Genomic DNA, 19,763 nt, shown 5'->3' with positions numbered 1-19,763 from the left:
AACCGCAGCAGCAGTGATAGCGGGCACTGGCCTGTCCCCATGTGGACAAGCCTTGACTTACCTGAGACACRTCCAGAAAAAGCTTGTGACCCTCAGGTACTTGTGGCCAAGGTACATGCGGCGTTCACCTTCCGTCTGCCAGAACTGCTCTGGGTGCTTACTCAAAGTGTTACACGATGGATGCTTCCTCCTCCTCCTCTCCCCCCCCCCCCTCCCCCCCCCCCCCCAAAAAAAAAAAAAAAAAAAAAACACAATTTCAGGCCTTTACAAGCCTTTGAACTGCAAACTACAGTAGAGACTGGTTCTGGTAAATCACTTACTACAAAAATTGAGCTGAAGCTAAACCAAGCCTTACTAAACCCTAGAGGTCCCCAGCTAAGCCCCCCCCCCAACAGCTGCAGTACCAAATATCAGCACCCCGGGGTGCAGGGGGCCAAACGCCTCCACCCCCCCCCTCCCTTGGCCTCCCTGATGCTCAGCAGGGTGAACGGGGCTCTGTGCCCTTCCCTCCTCCARAGGCAAAGCTTTTGCTCCTTCCAAGGGCTGCACCAGAAAACAGCAATTACAGAGGAGACAAAGGGACAGGACAGACAGACATTTCTGCAGGCAGCCACAGCGTGGCAGCAGAAAGCCGCAGCCCGGGCGCTCGCTTTGCAGGAAGCCCAACCTGGGGAGCGCCCGGCCCAGCACCGCCTGGCCAGGGCGCGCTGCAGGGACACGACGAGAGAAACGCGCGCGGGTCTAACACCCCCCCACAGCCCCGGCGATTTCTGCAAGGGTTTATTTACATATAGTACAGCGAACGAGAACGTAATAAAGTGCAGTTAAAAGCAAACAGCCCCAGCGCTGGAGGCCCCCTCTCGCCGCCCTCAGCTCCTTGCRGCTGCGCCGCTTCTCCCTTTCGTGCGGAGGTTTTCGGGCAGCATCTGCACGTCAAAGCCGTAGCGGAGGTAGCGGTAGATCTCCTCCGCCTTCTGCTGGCTGACGCGGGCGCGGGTGGCGATGTCCAGCGGGGAGCTGCAAGAAACAAACAAGGAGGCACCTCGCACGCCGCGCTCTGGCCGCCACGGGGACGATACCGGGCCGGCCGGGAAAGCACCAGGCAGGGAGAAGGGTCCAGCGTGCGGAGAGCAGCAGGATGCCAGAGCTGCCGGCGCTCACCTCCCTCTCCGTTTCTAAGGCTGAGCCCACACTGGACTAAGCAAGCCCAAGAGCTGCAGAGAAACAGGGAAGGCCATGACCGCTGAAAGGCGAAGGGCAGCAGAAGCAGGAGTAACAAGCTCTGCCTGTTATTGAAAGGAGATTGAGGAAGGCCTAAAGAGGAGGGAAGGGCAGATGTGGAGACAGGAAAGCTCCCGCGGAGCTCTGGGAATAACAGTAAGGCACAAAAATGGCATCTCCGGGTAATCCTGCCTCACCTCTGCCCAGCAGAAGGTCCTGGGTGAGACAGCGAAGAAGGAAAGTCGGGGGAGGCTTCCCCTCACCGCTATCAGCCCAAGCACCGCTTCCCAAGAGGGGCCAGGGACAGTCCCTGTTCGCTGTCCCGAGGACCAAGCAACTCCTCAAAGCCCAAAACAACTACTGAATTAGGAAAAGATGGGAGAATTTGGCAGTCCTTTCCAGGAGCAATCAATCACTGTTCTCCCCACCGCCACCATCAAGGCCATCAAGGTCTAGTTTCCGATTCACACCGTTAGCACGAGGGCCGGGGTGAATTTAGAGAGATGGGAAAGGAGAAGGAAAAGGCGCTACAATCTCCATCCTCCCGCAAGGCGCGAGAGCCTCAACATACTTGCAGTGCACCTTCGCCGTTACCTGTTGGCCATCTTCTTCACGGAGTCGAAATAGTGGCACAGGTTGAGCGCGGCTAAGTAGCTCATGTTAGGAATGCTCAGGTAGAAGTTGAGCAGTTCCTGCCTGCGACCCTCCACTTCGGTTGGCACAAGAATGGCAGCGTTTTTTCTCTGCTCCACCAAAGCCAGGTCTTTCAGCAAAGTGGCGGTTTCCTCTTGGCAAGAGCTAAAAAGGATTCGGATCCCAGCCTGGACCAAGGCTGAGAGCACCCCATCAAAGCACTGAGTCCTTTGGAAAAATCTGGACGTTTCTCCTACAGAGTTAAAATAACAGAAAAACTCAGTGAGTATTTACCTGTAAATCCTAAATTACGGCGAAGAACTAGAATGTGAATCACTTACAAAGCACCAAAGTAGAGGTGGCTTCTAACGACAAAGCCACATTCACTGCCTCGAGTTCCCACAACCCAAAAGCAGGATGAGGGAAAACTTCTCGAGGGAAGGAGGTGGGATGGGTCACGGTGAGGAGGATTTACTTGGTTATTCCAGAAGCAGATTTGAGGAATTAGCACCGAGAATGCAAATTAGATGCAAAGGTCATTACGAGAGAGGCTTGAGAGGAACATGTGGTAAATGGTGAATAACCGGACGGACTAAAGAGATTTTGTAAAGCTACGGAGGTAACAAGAAAGCACTCGAACAGGGTCAAATAAGAAACAAGCAGCACTTTGAAAACAGTTTAACTAGAGAAACTGGACAAAAGCTGGAACTGAACGATGGCTTCAGCAGTGGGGCAGAAAGGCAACGCAAAGGCAACGCCCTTATCTACGCCCCCGTGACAATCTGCGTCTTCAGTGACCGATTCAACCATCATATTCATATTTAGACTGTCACAGATATTAGATTTATGTCACAAAAACACAGCTACATCCACAATTACTTCATTTCCGTAGTAGTGTTTTACATCCCTGAATGTCTGTAGTTTAACTGAAGCCGAGAGCTCTAGTTTCATCATTTTTAAAGCAGGTGCAGGATTTCTTTGAATCACTTCATTTTCTGGATGGCACTGGGAATCGACAGCATTAGTAAAATCACTAGGCTACATAATCTGGATCTTATGATTAAAACAAAGGGCTAGTCTGAACGATATGAATTACTTTAAGAAATAGCCCAGATTTTCCACGAGCTTTAGTAAAGTCAGGTGGGATTATAAAGGCGCATTTGAGAATCTGTTCTGTGCTTTGCGACATGAGCTAATAGCCCAAACACAGGCTTCCAAAAAAGCAACTCTTCGTACAAGCGCTCTTTTTGTCTTTTTCTAAAAACCTGATTACAATCAGCTCATTACCTTCTGACTATTCAAGTACCAGCTACTGTGTGTTTTAATCCGTACTTTTTCTTTTTTAATACCTTTTGAAGGTGGATTTAATAGGCAGAATGGCTTGCTCAGGTTGGCTCCTGCTCCCGCTGCCTTTAACAGGTGAGAATTTTCCTGTGCATTTGACAGACACCACTTGTCAGGTCACTCGAGAAAAAATATTTTTCTTGAGCCAGCTATTTCAGTGCCAAGCGCTTTCGTCATTGCATCCTTCTTGCCCTCTTTGTTTTAGGTTGTTTTGAAGCTGATTTTTTGGCATGTTAACTGACCATACTAATACAAGTCAACTTGTTTTTCCTCGCGCCAGTAGAGTAGCCCTCTTTAGCCAGTTGTGGATCTCTATGTATACTAAGCACCCTCAGCACAAAGCAAATTTTAATGTTTAGCTGGTGACCTCATCAATGCAAGACTCCTACAGAGGCTAAAACAAAGGTTTTGAACATAACCAGCTTCAGACCTTTGTTATACACAGAGCTACCGTGGCCACTGTGAGCCTTGAGCAGAGACCGGTGTGTCCACGCGCCACCCCCACCTGGGAATACCCACCTGTTTTAACCCTGTCCTTTTCCACGATCACACATATTCTCTCAAACATGCTCTGCAAGCGCTGGATCCGCTGGATCACTTTAGTCCTATTGACAGAGTTCAGTAACTCTGACTGAAATTTCCTTTCCACCGCCATGCGGTTGCTCACAACGTAGTCGCTACTGCTCAGCGAGCAAACCTGCACCTTCACACCGTGCACTGCCTTCAAGGAAGATATTACTTCTGGTCCCGAGGAGATCTCACGACTGTCTACCAGGATACAAAGTGAAGCTTCCTTCTCCAGAGGGTCACGTGAAGTAAGACTCGGAGTTGATGAGGGTTTTCGGGAAGCAGAGCAGGATGCAGCTGAAGGGTTCACACAGGCGTTCTTCAAAGAACTTTCCACCTGCAAGTGTTGAGAATCACATGGCATCTCTAAGTGATCACAGACGCGCAAGGCCAAAGAATGACGTGCCAATAAAAAAAATGGTTTTCACCACTGATGCTCAGCAGACACAAACTTTGTTCCACAGTTTTTTGAAAAATCTAGTTAATAAAATCTCCTTAAAAAATGGTGCTTTATTGCAAAACATTAACACTTTCGGATCAACATTTTAATGCTGTCTAACCTTAATCTCCCAAATCAGTTGAGCACCTAATTACTCAGTGGCTTAAATTACAGAAGTTTGCAGGATTCACTAACAATAATGAGTTCAACAAAAATTGAATATTGTAAACAATAAAAGTCAGGCAGAAAAGCGTAACAGAAGTTCAGGAATCAAACCTCAGACTATGCAGGTTTTTAGTTTAGGACAGTGAAGCAGTACTTTATAACTACAAAAACAAAGTAATTCCGACCCCAGGTTACTGGGATCTCTCTGCCATTTGACATAGATCCATATTCCTCCATGACTGTCAGACTGAAGACAGTATCTAATCCTCGGTTTTTATTCATTCATCACTAAGACATTCTCCAAGTTAGACTGCAAGTACAAAAGCTTCCTATATCAAGGAAAAAGGTGGTAATGTAAAGCAAAAAAAGCAGAATGGACTTACGCCTTTATCGCCAGAAGCACGTTCACTATTGCTGCTGTGTTTCTGAGAACCCTCCTAACAACAATCCAGCAAGGACGAGCTCCCCCCACGCCACTTTCTTTAGCGAAACGTGAGGTGAGATGAAAGTCCTTGTTTCGAATTAACACCCACCTCAGCGGGAGCCCGAAGATCCTCTTTCCTGGAATCAGAACTAGAGACAATCGATGAGGAACATCTGCTCCTGACTTGAGCTTCTGGGTGAAAATCGAGCGTTTCAGACACTGACGCCTTCAGGCTGAGAAGCATCTGACCCTTATTCTCCAGAGGCTGATGAGCACTGACTTCTGCAATTTCTTTGTGCTGTGCTGAAGAGACTGAAGGCGATGATCTGGGTAACTGAGCACTTTCCGGTTCTGTCCTGAAACAGCCTGTTGTCATGGGCTTCTCGTTACTGACACTCGTTTCTTCCCCACTGGAGTCATCAAGGACAATAATTCGGGATGGTTTCTTCTTTGGCACCGGAGCAGTGTGGTCCTCTTCCATCTTGGCCTGGTTCAGTTTTTTTCTACGGCGAGTGAGGTATTGTTTTCTTCCCTTAGCAAAACTCTCATCATTCAGGAGATCAAAATTAACGCACACTTCCTCCTCGCTGGAGTCACTTTTTCTGCAAGTTTCCTCTTCCTCCTCTCCGACACAGAAGCTGTCTTCTGCATAAGCCTCGTCTTGCTCAGGAATCTGCGGGGGGAAAACCAAAAATAGCAGGTTTTGAAACTCTGCACTAATTTTGCTCTTGCTCTGTATTTTGCTTATCCAGTGCATCCTGTGCATAAGCACCACAGAGCATACAGGCTTCTTAATACTCATAAAATAGAGTGGTGAACACGCTACCTGGTTTCTCAGCCGCTTCCCTGGAGGCCCTACATACTTGTGGCTGATTCTGGAAATGAGTGTACATTGAGATTTTTGGGTCATGCCCATGGTTTTTCACCAGAAAGCTTTTAATGGGACTATTAATTGTAATATCACAATAGAAGTAAGAGAGTTAAGAGCAAAAAAGAAGAAAAAAAAGGTAATTTAGCCTTTTCATCAAATACAGACCTCCATTTATAGTGCTGAAGGTGATATAAAATACAAGAATGGAGGATACAGAGAGACCTTGCTGGGAGTGAGGGGACCGACAAACCATCCTGAGCATCCATTTTTCAAATTTATCATTTACTTACCATGTTCGGTCTCTGTGAAAAAAGAAGGGAAAGCTGAAGACTACATAACTGAAAATACAGCGCAGCAAGCGGTTTGCGCCACGGCACGTGTGCAGCGTTAGGGGTAAAGCAGAACCCAACGACGGATCGCGGGGGACAGTCAGAAAGTCAGAAACCCTTGTGACGGCAGCAGCAGGCAAAGCTCATGGCCCTGGAGGTACCGCACAGCCCCTACGGCCAGCCGCAGCGATCGCGGCAGCAGCCTTGCTCTTCAGCGAGAAGAGAGGACCAGCGGTCGGGAGGCTTTCGCGTCAGCCTGCCCGGCGACCTCTCTCCAGCAGGAACATGTACGCTTCCACCAAAGCACACCCGCGTGTGCACTTTCTAAACTCAGAAATCCAAATGAGGCCTGAAGTCTTTTCTTAGAACTTAGTAACAAGAGGCTGCAAGCCACACTCCAAAGTGAGATTAAAACTCAAATACAGTCATATATAAACTGAATTTCGCAAGGATGGCAGCCGTTTCATTTCACACCTGCGAGAAAATCGCGCTGTTGTTGAATCCACGGTGAACCATCTTGTATCTATTGCCAAGAGCTGGACTACGCACAGAATTCAGGTAAACTCCTTTCATCTCGGAGTCTGAATTAAAGAAAGAGAAGAGAACGCAGTATTATTAAGGATATAATTATTTCTTTCATTATTGTTACATTATGTTTTTTATGATAAATAATTCCATTATAAGCTCCCCCAAACCTGTATTTCACACACAAAAAAAAAGAAAGAAAAAAAAAAGGAATTTGAAAAGACTCTCAGTGGAGAAGGAAAATCCTCAGCAACAACTTCTGGGAACCTCTTTAACGGGAGTAAGATGATTCCATAACGCAGACACCCGAGGGAAAGACAAGGTTCATCAATGCAGGGATAAGCATATCACCTCAGCTGAAAAAACCCCATTACTTTCTCATCTCTGACAGTGTCAACACTGTAATTTTATCTTCACAATTCATACCTTTATTTCATATTTCAGGTCTCTCTGTATCAGAAGACCTGAAAGTTTCAGAGATTTCTAACCAAAAGGGAAAATTGTGTTTCTGCGCAGTCACAACGGAGCACGCGGGGACGGGCTGCTCCTTAGCGAAGGGCGAGCTCCTAACTACGCAAGCCTCGAAGGACTCGCTCAAGCTTGCACAAAGCTATGGCAACGCAGAGACCTTCAGGGAGGCGTTTAATACATACGAGCTCACGAGAGTACAAACGGAGAAGGTACAACTAAATAACGGCAAGCACCTAATTTACCACCGCCGAAGAGTTTAACTGCTTATAAACTGACATGTGCAGTGACTGACTGAACGACCACGGCTATCGCACGCCACTTCGCTCTTATCTTAAAACCGTAAAAATTTTCTTCATTCACCATTTAACACTTGTGTGACCTCTGCATCATCGTTGAGGAACTGGGCGAGTGAAGAGCTCAGCTCATCTTCTGAATCATCACTCTCATCAGATGAAACACCATCTGCCTCTTGCTGGGAAAGCTCAGCTTCTTCCTCTAAAAACTGTCTTGCTGCATTCTAAAAAATGAAAAAAAATACAAACAAATTTAACGTTAGAGAAGCTGGCTCCCAATTAATGTTACGTATGAGGTGTCTGATTAAATCAGCTCATGAATTCAGAAGATAACTGCTCAGATGCCCACGGGTGTTAGGCTTTTCTCAGAAAACAGAGTCCTGCACAAGGGAAGTGATGCAAAGAACACAAAATTCAGTGAAATACATGGAAGAACACAGAGATCGGACCCACCACAACAGAAAGACGAAGCTGGAGCCATTTAAAAATGCTAGCCAAAGGTACGTAGCGTGCATAGTACTGTTTGCACCTGGACTAGTTAAGTACAGACAGAGCTTCCTAACACACTGCAACTAAGCTACCCAATAATATTATGTTATTTTATAACTTATCAATCTAGTTTTACTCATTCTAATTTGGAGTTGCTTAAAGAAAAGCGGTTTTGAATTAAAAAATCTGGATTACTCTGAACCTAAGTCCATCAGAAAGTTCAGATGCAGATGACATATTGGTTTGCCCTTTCCTGCTTAGGACTCTGGCTTGTTTCATTAGACAACGCAACTGATTATTGAGGAAATTCTCTTCTTTCGTGGAATTTGAGACGCTTCACACAGGGACTGCAGTGAAGGAGACATGATACAAACCYCGAAGTTCCCTCAGTAACAGACAGCGGAATATACCGAAGGATGTTCAGGGAAACCAAACAAAAAGGTCAGGAAGATGTCTTTTCAGAGACACTTCATACTAAGCTAATTTTTTCTCTTATAATTTCAGCTATAACGCATTAAAGTAAAATCTGGAAAAAAAAAAGGAAGAATAATCATTATGTATCTCAATTACTCCAGAAGAATGATTTGTTTGCCTTTGGGATGTTTAGACTATAACGTACAAAGCCGTACATTTTGCTTTACCACAAGGAAGAGTGAGGCACCTTTTGCATATAATTAGTGACATTTCCGATTTTCCAAATTTTCCTAAGTCTGGTCTCTTTTAGCTCTCTGCTTACACCAATTAGCAAGCCTGACAGGCATTATTAATGGTTCCTTTGCTAGGAGAGTTTTGATGATTTTCAAACACATCGAGGTCACCTGCTTACAGGAAAGACCACTCAGTGCTATTGCCAGTTAGTCTTAATCCTTCCTATTTGTGGAGGACTGTGGAGAGGACAAACTCTGCAGCAACACACCGTGAAAGCAGAAACTAATAGTCAGGACTCTGGTGACACATAGGAAATAAAGCACTACCAGGTGCTTAAATTATCTACTGAATCTCATCCAGTGCCGGATGGCTGTTCTGGTCACACTGGACTTTTCACAAGCTCAGTTAATCTAATCACAGATCACTGCCACGCTTACAACTCCTTTATCAGTAATTCTGGTGGTGGGCTAGCAGAAGGATTCTGACGTCTTGGATCTTCTGAGGTTGTAGAATTCTGACATGTTCATCCATATGATGTTTGGATAAGATGACATGTGAAGGCAGAGTAGGATTTCATAAGAACACAGATAACATACTCTTTTCCATGAACCTTTTGGTCTCCGTTCAAAGAAATGTTTAATTTCACCTCCCTTATTCTTTGTATTCCAGACCATAAAGTACTGATACTACGGGGAAGTCTCCATAACGAAGATGATCCTGCTGGCTAGAAGTGCGCTCCTGAAAGGCACTGTTCAAGTTAGGAACCACAAGATACTTTTCTGTGTGTGTTGGATCAAGCATTAAAAATATGCAACATAATGTGCCCTGGAGTCCTGATTGCTTAATCTCCTCCTAGTGGAACGCACATCCATGCCTATCTAAGAGCTTTTCAACTTACTGTGAACATAAAATCCCAGCCCTGCACCCTCTCAACAAGTTCCTGATGCAGTGACAGATTAAAGTATGAAATACTGAGCTAAGACTTAAGCTTTGGGTCGAGGGAGCATTTACTCTCTTAAGATGTTCAAAGTTGAAACCAGTAGAGCAGGTCATATATTCGTATGATCAAATGTCCTAATAGCGTAAGTTCTGGAAAAGTACCTGAATTTCCCAAGTCTGACTGATCTTTGGGTATCTCCTTACTCATGGTGTAAATTCCTATTTTGCTTCAGAATGTTATTACGCAGGGTCTGGGAGACTCCTTTGAAAGTCGGGCAACGGAGGTGAGAGTTCAAATCAATATCCAGTGTTCCAAGGTTTCATCTCATCTCCAATTTGCAACAAACTTGTGTGAAACAGATATTGGTATCAACGCTACTAAATGACGTCCTAAAAGTGAACTGCTGCCCAACCGCATGTCTACTGTAATACAGTTGTAGCATGAGAGTCTACATAATGCCATAAAAATAGACATACACACACACAGAGGCTCCAGAACGAATGGCTCCATGACACAGTAAATTTTTGTCCTAAGGATGTGAAACCAGTGCTCAGCAATTTTGACATTTTATGTGTTTTTAATTTAAATTTAGAGAAGTTGGAAAATATTTGCAGTTTATTCTTGCAGTTTGGAGACGAAGTAGAATCTCACCAATTCTAGTTTTGGTTCTTTTGTTGAAACAATGCAAATGTCTATACTTACATATGTACAGCTATGACAAAGCACTTTAGTTATCTAAATTACACCTTCAGTGCAACCTGCTCCAAATTTGCCCTTCGAAGTGTTAAAAGGGACACGTAACCTCGTACCTTGCATGTAAAGCTGCTCTTGACCTTTGGCCGTTTCACACTTCTTGGCTGTTTCTTGTTACAGGGTGCTGAGCTGCTCTCCGGGCTCCTCCTGGAGTTCCTGTGAAGATCCAYGCTGTCATCGCTGGACACATCCGACTAGAGGAACACGTCACAAGCACTTTAATAAGCAAGGCTAAAGCAAGCAAAGCATTTTAATTACACACACATCCTTCAACATCATTTTTTTTCAGCAGTGTCCGATTTTCACACTTGAAATTGCAAAATACAATGATGCGAACCATTCTATTAAATAGAAAAGTAGCACCTCTTCAGAAAGGAACAAGAACATATGTTATCTGGAAGAAAAATCAGGTTAAATGTGACATGAACATTCTGCTGACTCAAAGCTTTGTGGAAGAGAGGTTATTTTACTGCCTCTCACAACGGAAGAGGCTCAGCTCTTACATCTATAACAATAATTCACTGCCAAACAACTACAAATTCATCTTAGGAGACCTTGGGAAAGAACTGAAGGAAGGGAAAAAATGACATTCTGATTTGCTTAGGTCAGATAGCATAAAATCTTTTTAGTAAGAGCGCTTGCCTGCTGACTGGAGAAAGATTAAATGTTTAAAAATATAATCCATAAACAAGTTTGAATTATTCTTCCTCTGTATCACCAAAGCACACACTAACCGTGTTAAGCGGGTGTCTACGTTTTCTGACGGCATGAACTGGCGATTCAAAATCACTGCCATTCATAACCTATATAAACAGAAATAAGTATAATTGCAAAGATGATTTTTGCTTCTATGTTTGGCTTTCTTGGCTTTTTTGCTTCTCGTCTTTTTTTTTCTTCCCCTCCAGTAAGACTCACGTCAGGGGACTTCAAAACATTTTCTTTTTTCCTGTTTTTTCTTCGGATAACAATCTCTTCTTCACTTTCACTGCTTGTTCCTACAGAGAAACAGCAAACAGCACTTGTAAGAAAACGTGTTGTTCACAATACAATATTGCCATAACTGAACAACCAAAATCGGTCTCTTACAAAAGTACCTACAAAGGAGATTACTTATTGATCTATGTGGCAAATATTGTTCGCTTTAGCCTTGTTAATCAAAATAAATAAGCTCCAGCTGAGACGCACAATAAATCCTGCTTCCCTGGAGATTCTCTGAGCAGAAGCGGCAACCGCGGGCAGTGCCGATAAAGCAAAAGGAAGGTGAAAATGAAACCAAGGGGAAGGAGCCCTTATAAACTGAATAAGCGCTATGCTTCTGGCAGGACGGGGGGAGGGAGGCTTCCCGCTAAACCACTCACCGGTTCGGATTGCTGTCTGGAAAAGCACAGAATTCCTAAACATCCCACTTCTAAAAGAGCGTAGTTAAGTATCAATAATTCTCATTTCAACAAAAAGCTGGGCTTGTCTCGTCTGGAGTGAAAATGGCTTCGGGAGAGACCGAGCAGGAGCTTTCCAACACCCCAGGGGAGGAGGCTGAGAAGGGAGAAACAAGCTGTTCCCGCGGGAGAGCGGCCAGCGGCCCAGCACCGACACGGGCCGCCCTGCCCGGAGCAAAGGCAGACCCTTCGGCCGAGGACCGCGAGCGCCGGGGTGGCGCAGGCAGGTCCCGGCGGCGGCCGGTCCGGTCCCGGCTCCGCGTTCGCTGCGCTCCAAGCGGGAGGCCGCACCGCACGCCTCCGGGGCTCCCTTCCGCCCAAATTCCTCTGCGGTCCCAGATCACCAGCTCGGGGCGCTTATTAAATCAATTTAATAAATCATGATTTTTTTTTATTCAGCAAACTCAGGCATGAGTTTGAAGGGGTGATGATTCAGGAGACAACGTGCCTTTTGGCAAACAGTGGTATTCAGAAAATCTGGCAACCAGCAGGCAAATTCCAAGGCAACTAAGAAAAGATGCTTTAAGCACCAAACAGACTATTTATCCTTAATTTCAATGTTTAAGGACAATAGCAAAATCATTCAGGAAAACTCAAAGTGCCCTATGAATCAGATTTAGTAACGTTAAGCCTGAATGATTATTATGAATGAAGAAGGACAGTCAACTGTGCATTGGCAATATTTGAACACAAAACATGAAAAAAACATTTTTAAAGATTTACAGTTCCTAAAACAGAAAAGGGCAGAAGGGGAGAAAGAAAGGAGGAAACAAAAATAGATTAAAGCCTTCGAACGGTTACCATTTTAAGACAATCCAGGTTTGAGCAGAAGTTATTGTCAGGAAAACGTTAAACATATGAGTCAGTTGTCGTGCAACTAAAATGAAAGAAACCCATCAGGATGGTTTCCACCCCTCAGGAACAAGGGGAGAAAAACATGAAGGGATGGATTCAGCGATTGAAGTGCAACAGCTCAGGGTGATTACGAATACGATACGAGGGCATTAAGAAAGGGCTTTAAAGGCAGCGATAGTTCCCACAGTTGTCTCACATGGTTGCACTTGCAAAGAGATTTCAGAGATTCGGCCCAGAGTACTTTACCTAACATGTATCTATGTATTTCAGCTTCGAATGGCTAGTTAGTACGTGGCGTATATTAGAAGATGTTAAGTTTCTGGAAAGTCTCCTCACGGAGCAAACTTTTAGTATTATAACCATTATTCCCTTTTTCTACCCTCCTTCCCAACTAGCTCAAAAAGCTTAGTTTAAGATTCAAGAGATATTGGATTCTACACTCTCATTTAAGCATGAAGCTATCAACTAACTTTACCACGAAATCCCTACCTTCAGCAGGAAATACATGGGAAACATGCAGGTTTGCGTCTTCTAGGTTTTCAGTTCTTCCCGAGGGAAAATCAAGTGCATCCAAGACTGAACTCTCAAAGCGCTTTCTAAGCGGACTCGCATTTACTCTCGCTGTAAGTGGCATCTCTCCAATCTCCTGCCTGACACTAGAGGAAACATTCAGAGGAATTTTTTTGATACCTTCAATGGTCAGAAGCTTTCGCCCTGTTGGGGTAGAAAGTGAAGAAGCCAAAGCTTCAGGTGATCCACTTCCCATTCTGTCTCCTGACTTCCAAGAAGAAACCGCAGCGGCAGCATTCCCCATCTTTTCTGTGCGACTTGTGCTCCAACTCTGGGATGGCAACGGCGTGAAAACGTTTGCTCTCTCAAGACTTTCGTCATCCCATTTTGGCGGTGTTTGAGGCCTGGAGTTATCATTCAGTAATTTATTTTTAACTTCAGCAGATTGAACATCTTCATGATCGCCTGAAGCACCATTTGCTTTTTTGATATTATTAGCATTCATATCTTCTTCTTCTAAGATTTCATTCTCACACTCTTCAATAGAAAACCCCAGATCAAAGTTAACAGAAAACAATTCTTGAGAACAGTCGTATAGATCTTGATCATCCAGAAATTGCTCAGTCACACTAGTTTCACCTGACATTTTCATAGTTGTGATTTCACCGGGTATTGGCAGTTCCTGGCGGGTTTTGTCAGCATTCGTGCAGCACTCCTGGGAAAGAAACCATTCAGAGCCTTCTCCTGCAACTGGCCGAGCAACTTTCTCACCTGCATTTGACGTGACCAAATGCTCATCATTTGTAGAAAAAAATTCATTATTTGTTTCATAAATGTGTTCACCTTCAAATAAATGTATACTCTTCTCTTCATCAGTAATCACTTTCTTCTTGTTCATTGCAAGATCATCTTTACCTTCCCAAACGAAACATTTATTTGAAGGGTTATTTGCCAGAGCGCAATTTATTGTTAGCATTTTCTTTTGAATTTCTGTAAGTTTTTCACTGTGAAACACACTACTGAAGTTGTCACTCCAGTGAGGCCCCTCTTCGGCTTTATCAACAGCAGCCTCAGAAGATGATATAGGTTCTGCAAGACGTGTATTTACAGAGGCACACAATTCACTGGTGGCTCTTAGTTCAGAAGGATTTTCAAACGGCAGTAGTAAACAATCAGCTTCAGAAGAAGCGGGAAAGACTTTGTCCTGCAGTCTGTCTGAAGAACTGTTGGAAACAGCATTTGGAAAAGGACAGATTGCTTCTTCTCCACTTCCCATGGAGCTTTCAAGAGCATCAAGCTTATTCAAAGGGGGAGGAGATTGTGATAAAAGCCTTTGCACACAGGAAAATATTCCTTTTACCCAAGAAGATTCCTCAAATGGTGTCACAAGTGCAAATGAATCTAACTCTGATTCAGGAAGATAAAATAAGCCAGAAGAAACAGGTGATTTCTCAACTGTAAAGCTACCATAACCAGAATCTGTATGGTTTGCACCCAGTGCGCTATAAGCTTTATCTACAGATTTGCATTCCTTTATTATGGTACTTTCATGATTTATAGTACTTTCACTGCTGTCACATAAGTCAGTAAACTCATTTAAGTCAAATGTCACCTTTGCTATTTCATCATCTTCTTGACTGCTCTGATCGGTATTTTCAACCTGTGCAAGTCCTCTTGCTGAGGAAGAATCTAAAGCAGTAGTTTCTGCAGGCAACGCAGGCACTTCCAAATTTAATCCAGAAGTTCTTCTGCGGGTCTTTGTGTTTATTTTAAATGCAGAAATGAATTCACTCTCAGTATCGTTTATGTAAGGCAAAAATGGTTTTACTTTTGGCCTGTGCGCCATGCTTTTTCTAGATGATTGTGCTTTCTGATCAAATGCGGAGCTGGTCATGGAAAAAGGTCTTTTATTCCTTTGAAAATTAACATCTTCAATATGTAAGTAAGGCTGAATCTCCAATTCATAGCTGCAGTCTCCCTGGTGAAAAAACAAAGTGCAATATTTATCATGAACACGTACAGATTTACACGGACCTGTCAGAGGGTATTTTAAATAAGTGACAAGGTTTCTCTACTCCTAAAATTTATTAGGAAGAAAAAAAAGAAAATCCGTTGCATTTAAGGTCACAAGTTTCAAACAAAAAGTCTGCTGGAAGCTTAACTGCAAATCCATGCCTGGGTAGTCAAACCTGAATGATTTAACATGACCAGAAGATACCACACATAACTGAAGATGGCATTTAGCAGAGCTGCAACGCACAGCACTCTGCACTGTGCATCTGCACCCTGCAGTTAAGATGCAATGCTCAGAATATCAACAGCAAGGAACTTCTCCTTGTTAGTGAGAAACGTCCTAGGTGTCTTAGCCCTCAGACAGGCTGATGCAACTAGGCAGTATTTCTGGAAGGACCAGCAAATTTAGAAAGGTGCTGTGAGAAAAAAAGAAAAAAAAAGCAAAACCCCACACCTTACTGAAGTACAAGTGAGCCTGGAGTTCCCTTTTCTCTTTATACTACCATTTTTGCTATTGCCATTGATGACACATTATGAATTTCTCACCTACACATGCAGAAGTTATTTTTTTTCCACTGATACATTAATTTTCTGTTCATAAATACACTGACATGCCTTTTAAAATAAACTTTTAGAATAGCAGACTTTAAAATAAATACAGTATTACATTTCTAGGAATAAAGTAATTTGATATACTAAAATTAGCAGCAAATTTACAGGTCATGTTTAAAGGGAATCAACTCTAAAAAATAGCCTTGAAAAAGGCAGCAGTAGATTTTGACATGACTCCCAACTAGGTATCCATGAGAACTGCTCGAATTGAAAAGTTATTTATTTGTTGTCCTTCTCACTCTCTCTTTTAAATTAAGATTGCAAAACTAAGGCATACGATCTCCAAAAGGAACAAAAGGGCAAATGAAGCTCTGACACAAATGGTTTGAAACCCTCTTTCAAAGTTCTGATCTACTTCACTGATCAAAGAAAATGAGGATGTCAGAACTGAAGAGAAGGTAGAATTTCTTTGTCAGTTGACTCAGATAAATCCCTCAACTCCTTAATCCCTGATATTACACAAGGTGTTTTGAAAGAACAGTGGGTGACAAAACTGACTCTTCTAATAGGAGGTTAACTTCTTCCTACACAAGAACCACTCTCCAAAGGTCTTACCAGATATAAACAGGAAAAAATGAGGTCCTCCTAATTGTAACCCTGAGCCCTGCTCCTATTAGAGCAGCAGTCCTACTTCGGCTTGTACCGGCCACGCTGATATTCACTACCCAAACCCCAAGAACATTAATATCCTTCAGTAGGACGTAACGACCTTCCATCCTTCCCTACCTCTTCCCAAGCTAGACCTTTCATCGCCTCTCACATGTACCCATGCAAAGGGCAGGCTCCTCTCCCGCGGGCATAACCCCTGGTCGTCACTCACAGAGAACATGACTTCTCCTTTCTCCAACAACTGCTCTGCGCGCAGTCGAGCTGGCCAGGAAAGCTTACAGAGCTGTCCTCAGCAGTGACTCTGCCCCAGCGACCGATAAACCGACAAACCTGCCACCCCAGCCACCGATAGGGAATCTTCTCTGAAAGAGATTGTGAAGAAATTAAACAGTCAGATGATGCACCTGAAGCTGCTGCTGAACTACCTTATACTGCCAGACTTCTTATGGGAGCCAGAGAAGTCAATCATGGAAAAGAAGATCTGGAAGAAAGTCTGCAAAGTCAGCCTATCCCATTCCACAAGACAGAGGACTATACCTAAAATTACTCCTGGCAGTTTTGTCTAAATTCATTCCTGCAAACACCCCCTGGCTGAGATTCCAAGCTATCTTTCACGTTTTTGAAGACTGATCACATCCTCCCATAACTTTAGGTCCTCTCTGAGAGGCTTCAGCAGACAGAGCCACTAGCCAGTATCAACACAATTTGCTTGCTCTCACACATTTTATGAAATAAAAAAACAAAACAAAAATCAGTATTTAGATTTTAATGCTAACTTCACGTACCGAAGGCGCACAAAGGATCACATGCAGAATAAAAAAGAAAATCTGTGGACATGCTGTTTCGGGGTCGGGGCACAGCTGGTAACAAGTCCTGTTTACGGTAATGACACCAGTGTCTCAGTGACAAAACGTGCACTTTCTATAACGTCTGCATGGTAAAATGGTAGAGCAGGAGGAGGGATTAAGTTGCTAGAGCCAGTTCTGCAGAGCTGTGAAACACCTTCTACTCCATTTGCCACTAAAGAAGATGTCACTCAGCTGCTGCGCACCTATTGCCCAAGCTTCGGTTATCTGGCCTTTATATATGACCACATCGAAAGGAACTGCAGCTAAGATTTTTAACCAAGAGCATGACAAGGAGTTCCCCAGACTATAAATGCTGACTTAAAGTCTTAATGCCAAAATAGTGAAGGAAGCAATTATTAAAAAAGGATTAAAGGATGATTTTGGTATTTGTAGGTTCCAAACAATTATCTTCCTTCAAGCTCAGTCAAAACAAAGAATCAAGATCTGGAACTCTTCATATAAAATAAAAGAAGAGCAATAACAAACAGCAATCAATAAGACCTGGACAAATTAACTTCATAAATGTCATCTGGGGAGATTATATGCTTTGCTGACAAGGTAACGGTGCTGATAACGAAATGCTTAGATTTCTCTAAGTAACATGACTGGATGTTACATAATGTTTTGATTACAGTATCCAAGCATTATAAAAACACAATATACATTAAGTGGATTGAAGATTGATTAGCTGCGAAATTACCAGCCCACAAACCACTGCTCTTCTCCACCCAGTATATTTCTAATAGGCCCAGCACAGATCATGCTTGGCCCTACACTGTTCCGCATTTATACCAGTGAACCAAAATAAAACAAACTCAGCACTAATCAGACCTGCAAAAAATGATGAGGGAGGCAAGTAGCCGAAATTCAAATGATGTCTGGACCAGGGAGTAAATGAGATAAAAGAAAACAATCTGTGTTTTAATATGGTCAAACACGAAGCTGTACATCTAAATGTACAGCAACAAATAAGAACCATATCACGACATCCAAGAGACCTAAAGAAACTCAAGAATGAAGTTCCTGAACTGCTAAGGGTGGTATGTAATCTCTGGCTTACTGCAAACTACATAATTCAGGAACTAGAGTGCGGAAAATATGCCGCCTTTTCTTTTAATAATCCTGGGGAGATTTGGAAAGCTATAGGCTGCTAATCTGCTAAATTTGAAGAAGCTATAGTAAATAATATAATTAGTGGATGAGTCTTCTTCAGAAGAGGCAATATTGCTTTTGAAAATAAAAATCATACTTTACAAACCCATTAAACTTCTGTAAAGGGGCCAACAAGCAAAAACACGAGGATGCTCTCAGGCATACAGTCTTCTTGGCTTTCTGAAAGGCTTTCAAAGTCTCTGCCAAAATCTTTAAAGGAACTTAAGCAGAGGTGCCAAAACAGGAAAATTTCTTGCATGGATAAGTAATTGGGTACAAGATAGAAAACAGGAATGAGGAGATGTTGCAGTGAGGAACCTCATGAAGCCATGACATATGCCCATGGTTATCCTGTAGCTTGAGCAGTATATGTAGGTCTAGCCTCCTTATCTCAAAACTGATCTACTAGAATTGGGAAAAGTTCTGAGAAAAGCAGCAAGAATAAGCATAGTATGGAATGGCTTTCTATATAAGAAACAATCAAATAAACTAGGATCCTTGAGCCCACAAAAGAAATGACTACTTGAGGATGCAGCAGTGGTTGGCAAAACCACACGTGGCCTATGAACAGCAGGTAGGAATCAGCTGTTCACCCCCTCTTCCAGTACAAGATTTAAAGGACAACTGCCCACGTCCATGGAAGAGAAATCCAGTAAGAGTCACTAAATACCCCCTTCGAAATCACATCCACCTCAGGAATTTCTTGAGGCAGAAAGAGAGGGTGGGAGAGTGTCATGAGGAAGTACGATACATGTCCCCATATGGGTCTTTTTATGTTAGGAACAAAGAAAATTTGCTTTACATTCAAGATGAAATACTTTAAAGAGAGAAACCATACTTCCAGCACAATGCATAAACTTACAGCATATTGCCATGACCAAAAAAGCAAATGCAATCATGGCATTTTATTATTAGCAAGAAAATAGCAAGTTAAAGCAGGGATATGAGCGCCTATGTAACTGGCATAGGTTCAACACCTAGCGGGTTCCCCTACTACCAGCCGCTTGTGAGAAAGACTGCCAAAAACGTCAGGTGGGTTTCTGGACAGCCAAAAGCTATATAAGTTCCTACAAATATATCTTATTGCAAGAGACTCAAGGAGTTCAACCTACGTAGTTTGACAGGGAAAGGTAAGGGGTGACCTAACTTTAACTGTACTAAGTACATGCACAGGAACAGAAATTTATGGAAGGGTCTTCGATTTAGCAGATAAAGAAATAAAAAATGGCCAAAAGTAGCTCACTAATTGTTCAAGCAGGAGTGATTCAGGAAAATCCTGCAGACTATCAAGTCGGCTTCACGCAGCACTCATGAGGACAAGTTAGCACACCAGTGCTTTCTGCTCTGATTAAACACCGGAACAAGGCAGAGTGCTTAATCTAATGAATAATTTATGAGGTCAGGGTCATTTTGATATAAGCTGCTAGTAGGGTGTGTGTCTTCGGGGGGGGGGGGGAGATCCCTCCTCATCTATTCTTGATTGGCTATTCTTAATTATGTACCCAAAGGACATAAAAATTAGTTTTTGTCCTTAAATTTGTATTTACAAGATTTCTGTCTTTTATTGGAAGCCCAATTTATGTTCAGCACAACTATTTCAACAAACAAGCAAAAAA

At 43.2% G+C, this 19,763-nt stretch overlaps 1 protein-coding gene across 1 annotated transcript in view; it reads right to left on the bottom strand.

Moving 5' to 3' along the window:
* Positions 1 to 765: 765 nt before the first annotated feature.
* The window catches only part of FANCM (FA complementation group M), a 77,015-nt gene continuing 58,017 nt past the window's right edge, over positions 766 to 19,763 (bottom strand). The window contains exons 15-24 of the mRNA XM_026056133.1: positions 12,893 to 14,891; positions 11,028 to 11,107; positions 10,847 to 10,915; positions 10,169 to 10,306; positions 7,350 to 7,506; positions 6,468 to 6,574; positions 4,903 to 5,466; positions 3,718 to 4,102; positions 1,816 to 2,107; positions 766 to 1,017 (exon numbers count right to left, since the gene is read on the bottom strand). Of these exons, the coding sequence (XP_025911918.1) occupies positions 870 to 1,017; positions 1,816 to 2,107; positions 3,718 to 4,102; positions 4,903 to 5,466; positions 6,468 to 6,574; positions 7,350 to 7,506; positions 10,169 to 10,306; positions 10,847 to 10,915; positions 11,028 to 11,107; positions 12,893 to 14,891 (3,939 nt within the window). The 3' untranslated portion in view covers positions 766 to 869. The remainder of the gene's footprint in view (positions 1,018 to 1,815; positions 2,108 to 3,717; positions 4,103 to 4,902; positions 5,467 to 6,467; positions 6,575 to 7,349; positions 7,507 to 10,168; positions 10,307 to 10,846; positions 10,916 to 11,027; positions 11,108 to 12,892; positions 14,892 to 19,763) is intronic.

The sequence above is a fragment of the Apteryx rowi genome, unplaced genomic scaffold, assembly GCF_003343035.1.
Source record: "Apteryx rowi isolate R43461 unplaced genomic scaffold, aptRow1 scaffold_13, whole genome shotgun sequence".
Classification (NCBI taxonomy): Eukaryota; Metazoa; Chordata; class Aves; order Apterygiformes; family Apterygidae; genus Apteryx; species Apteryx rowi.
The sequence above is the reverse complement of the archived record's forward strand: the minus strand, read 5'-3'. Positions and strand labels throughout refer to the sequence as shown.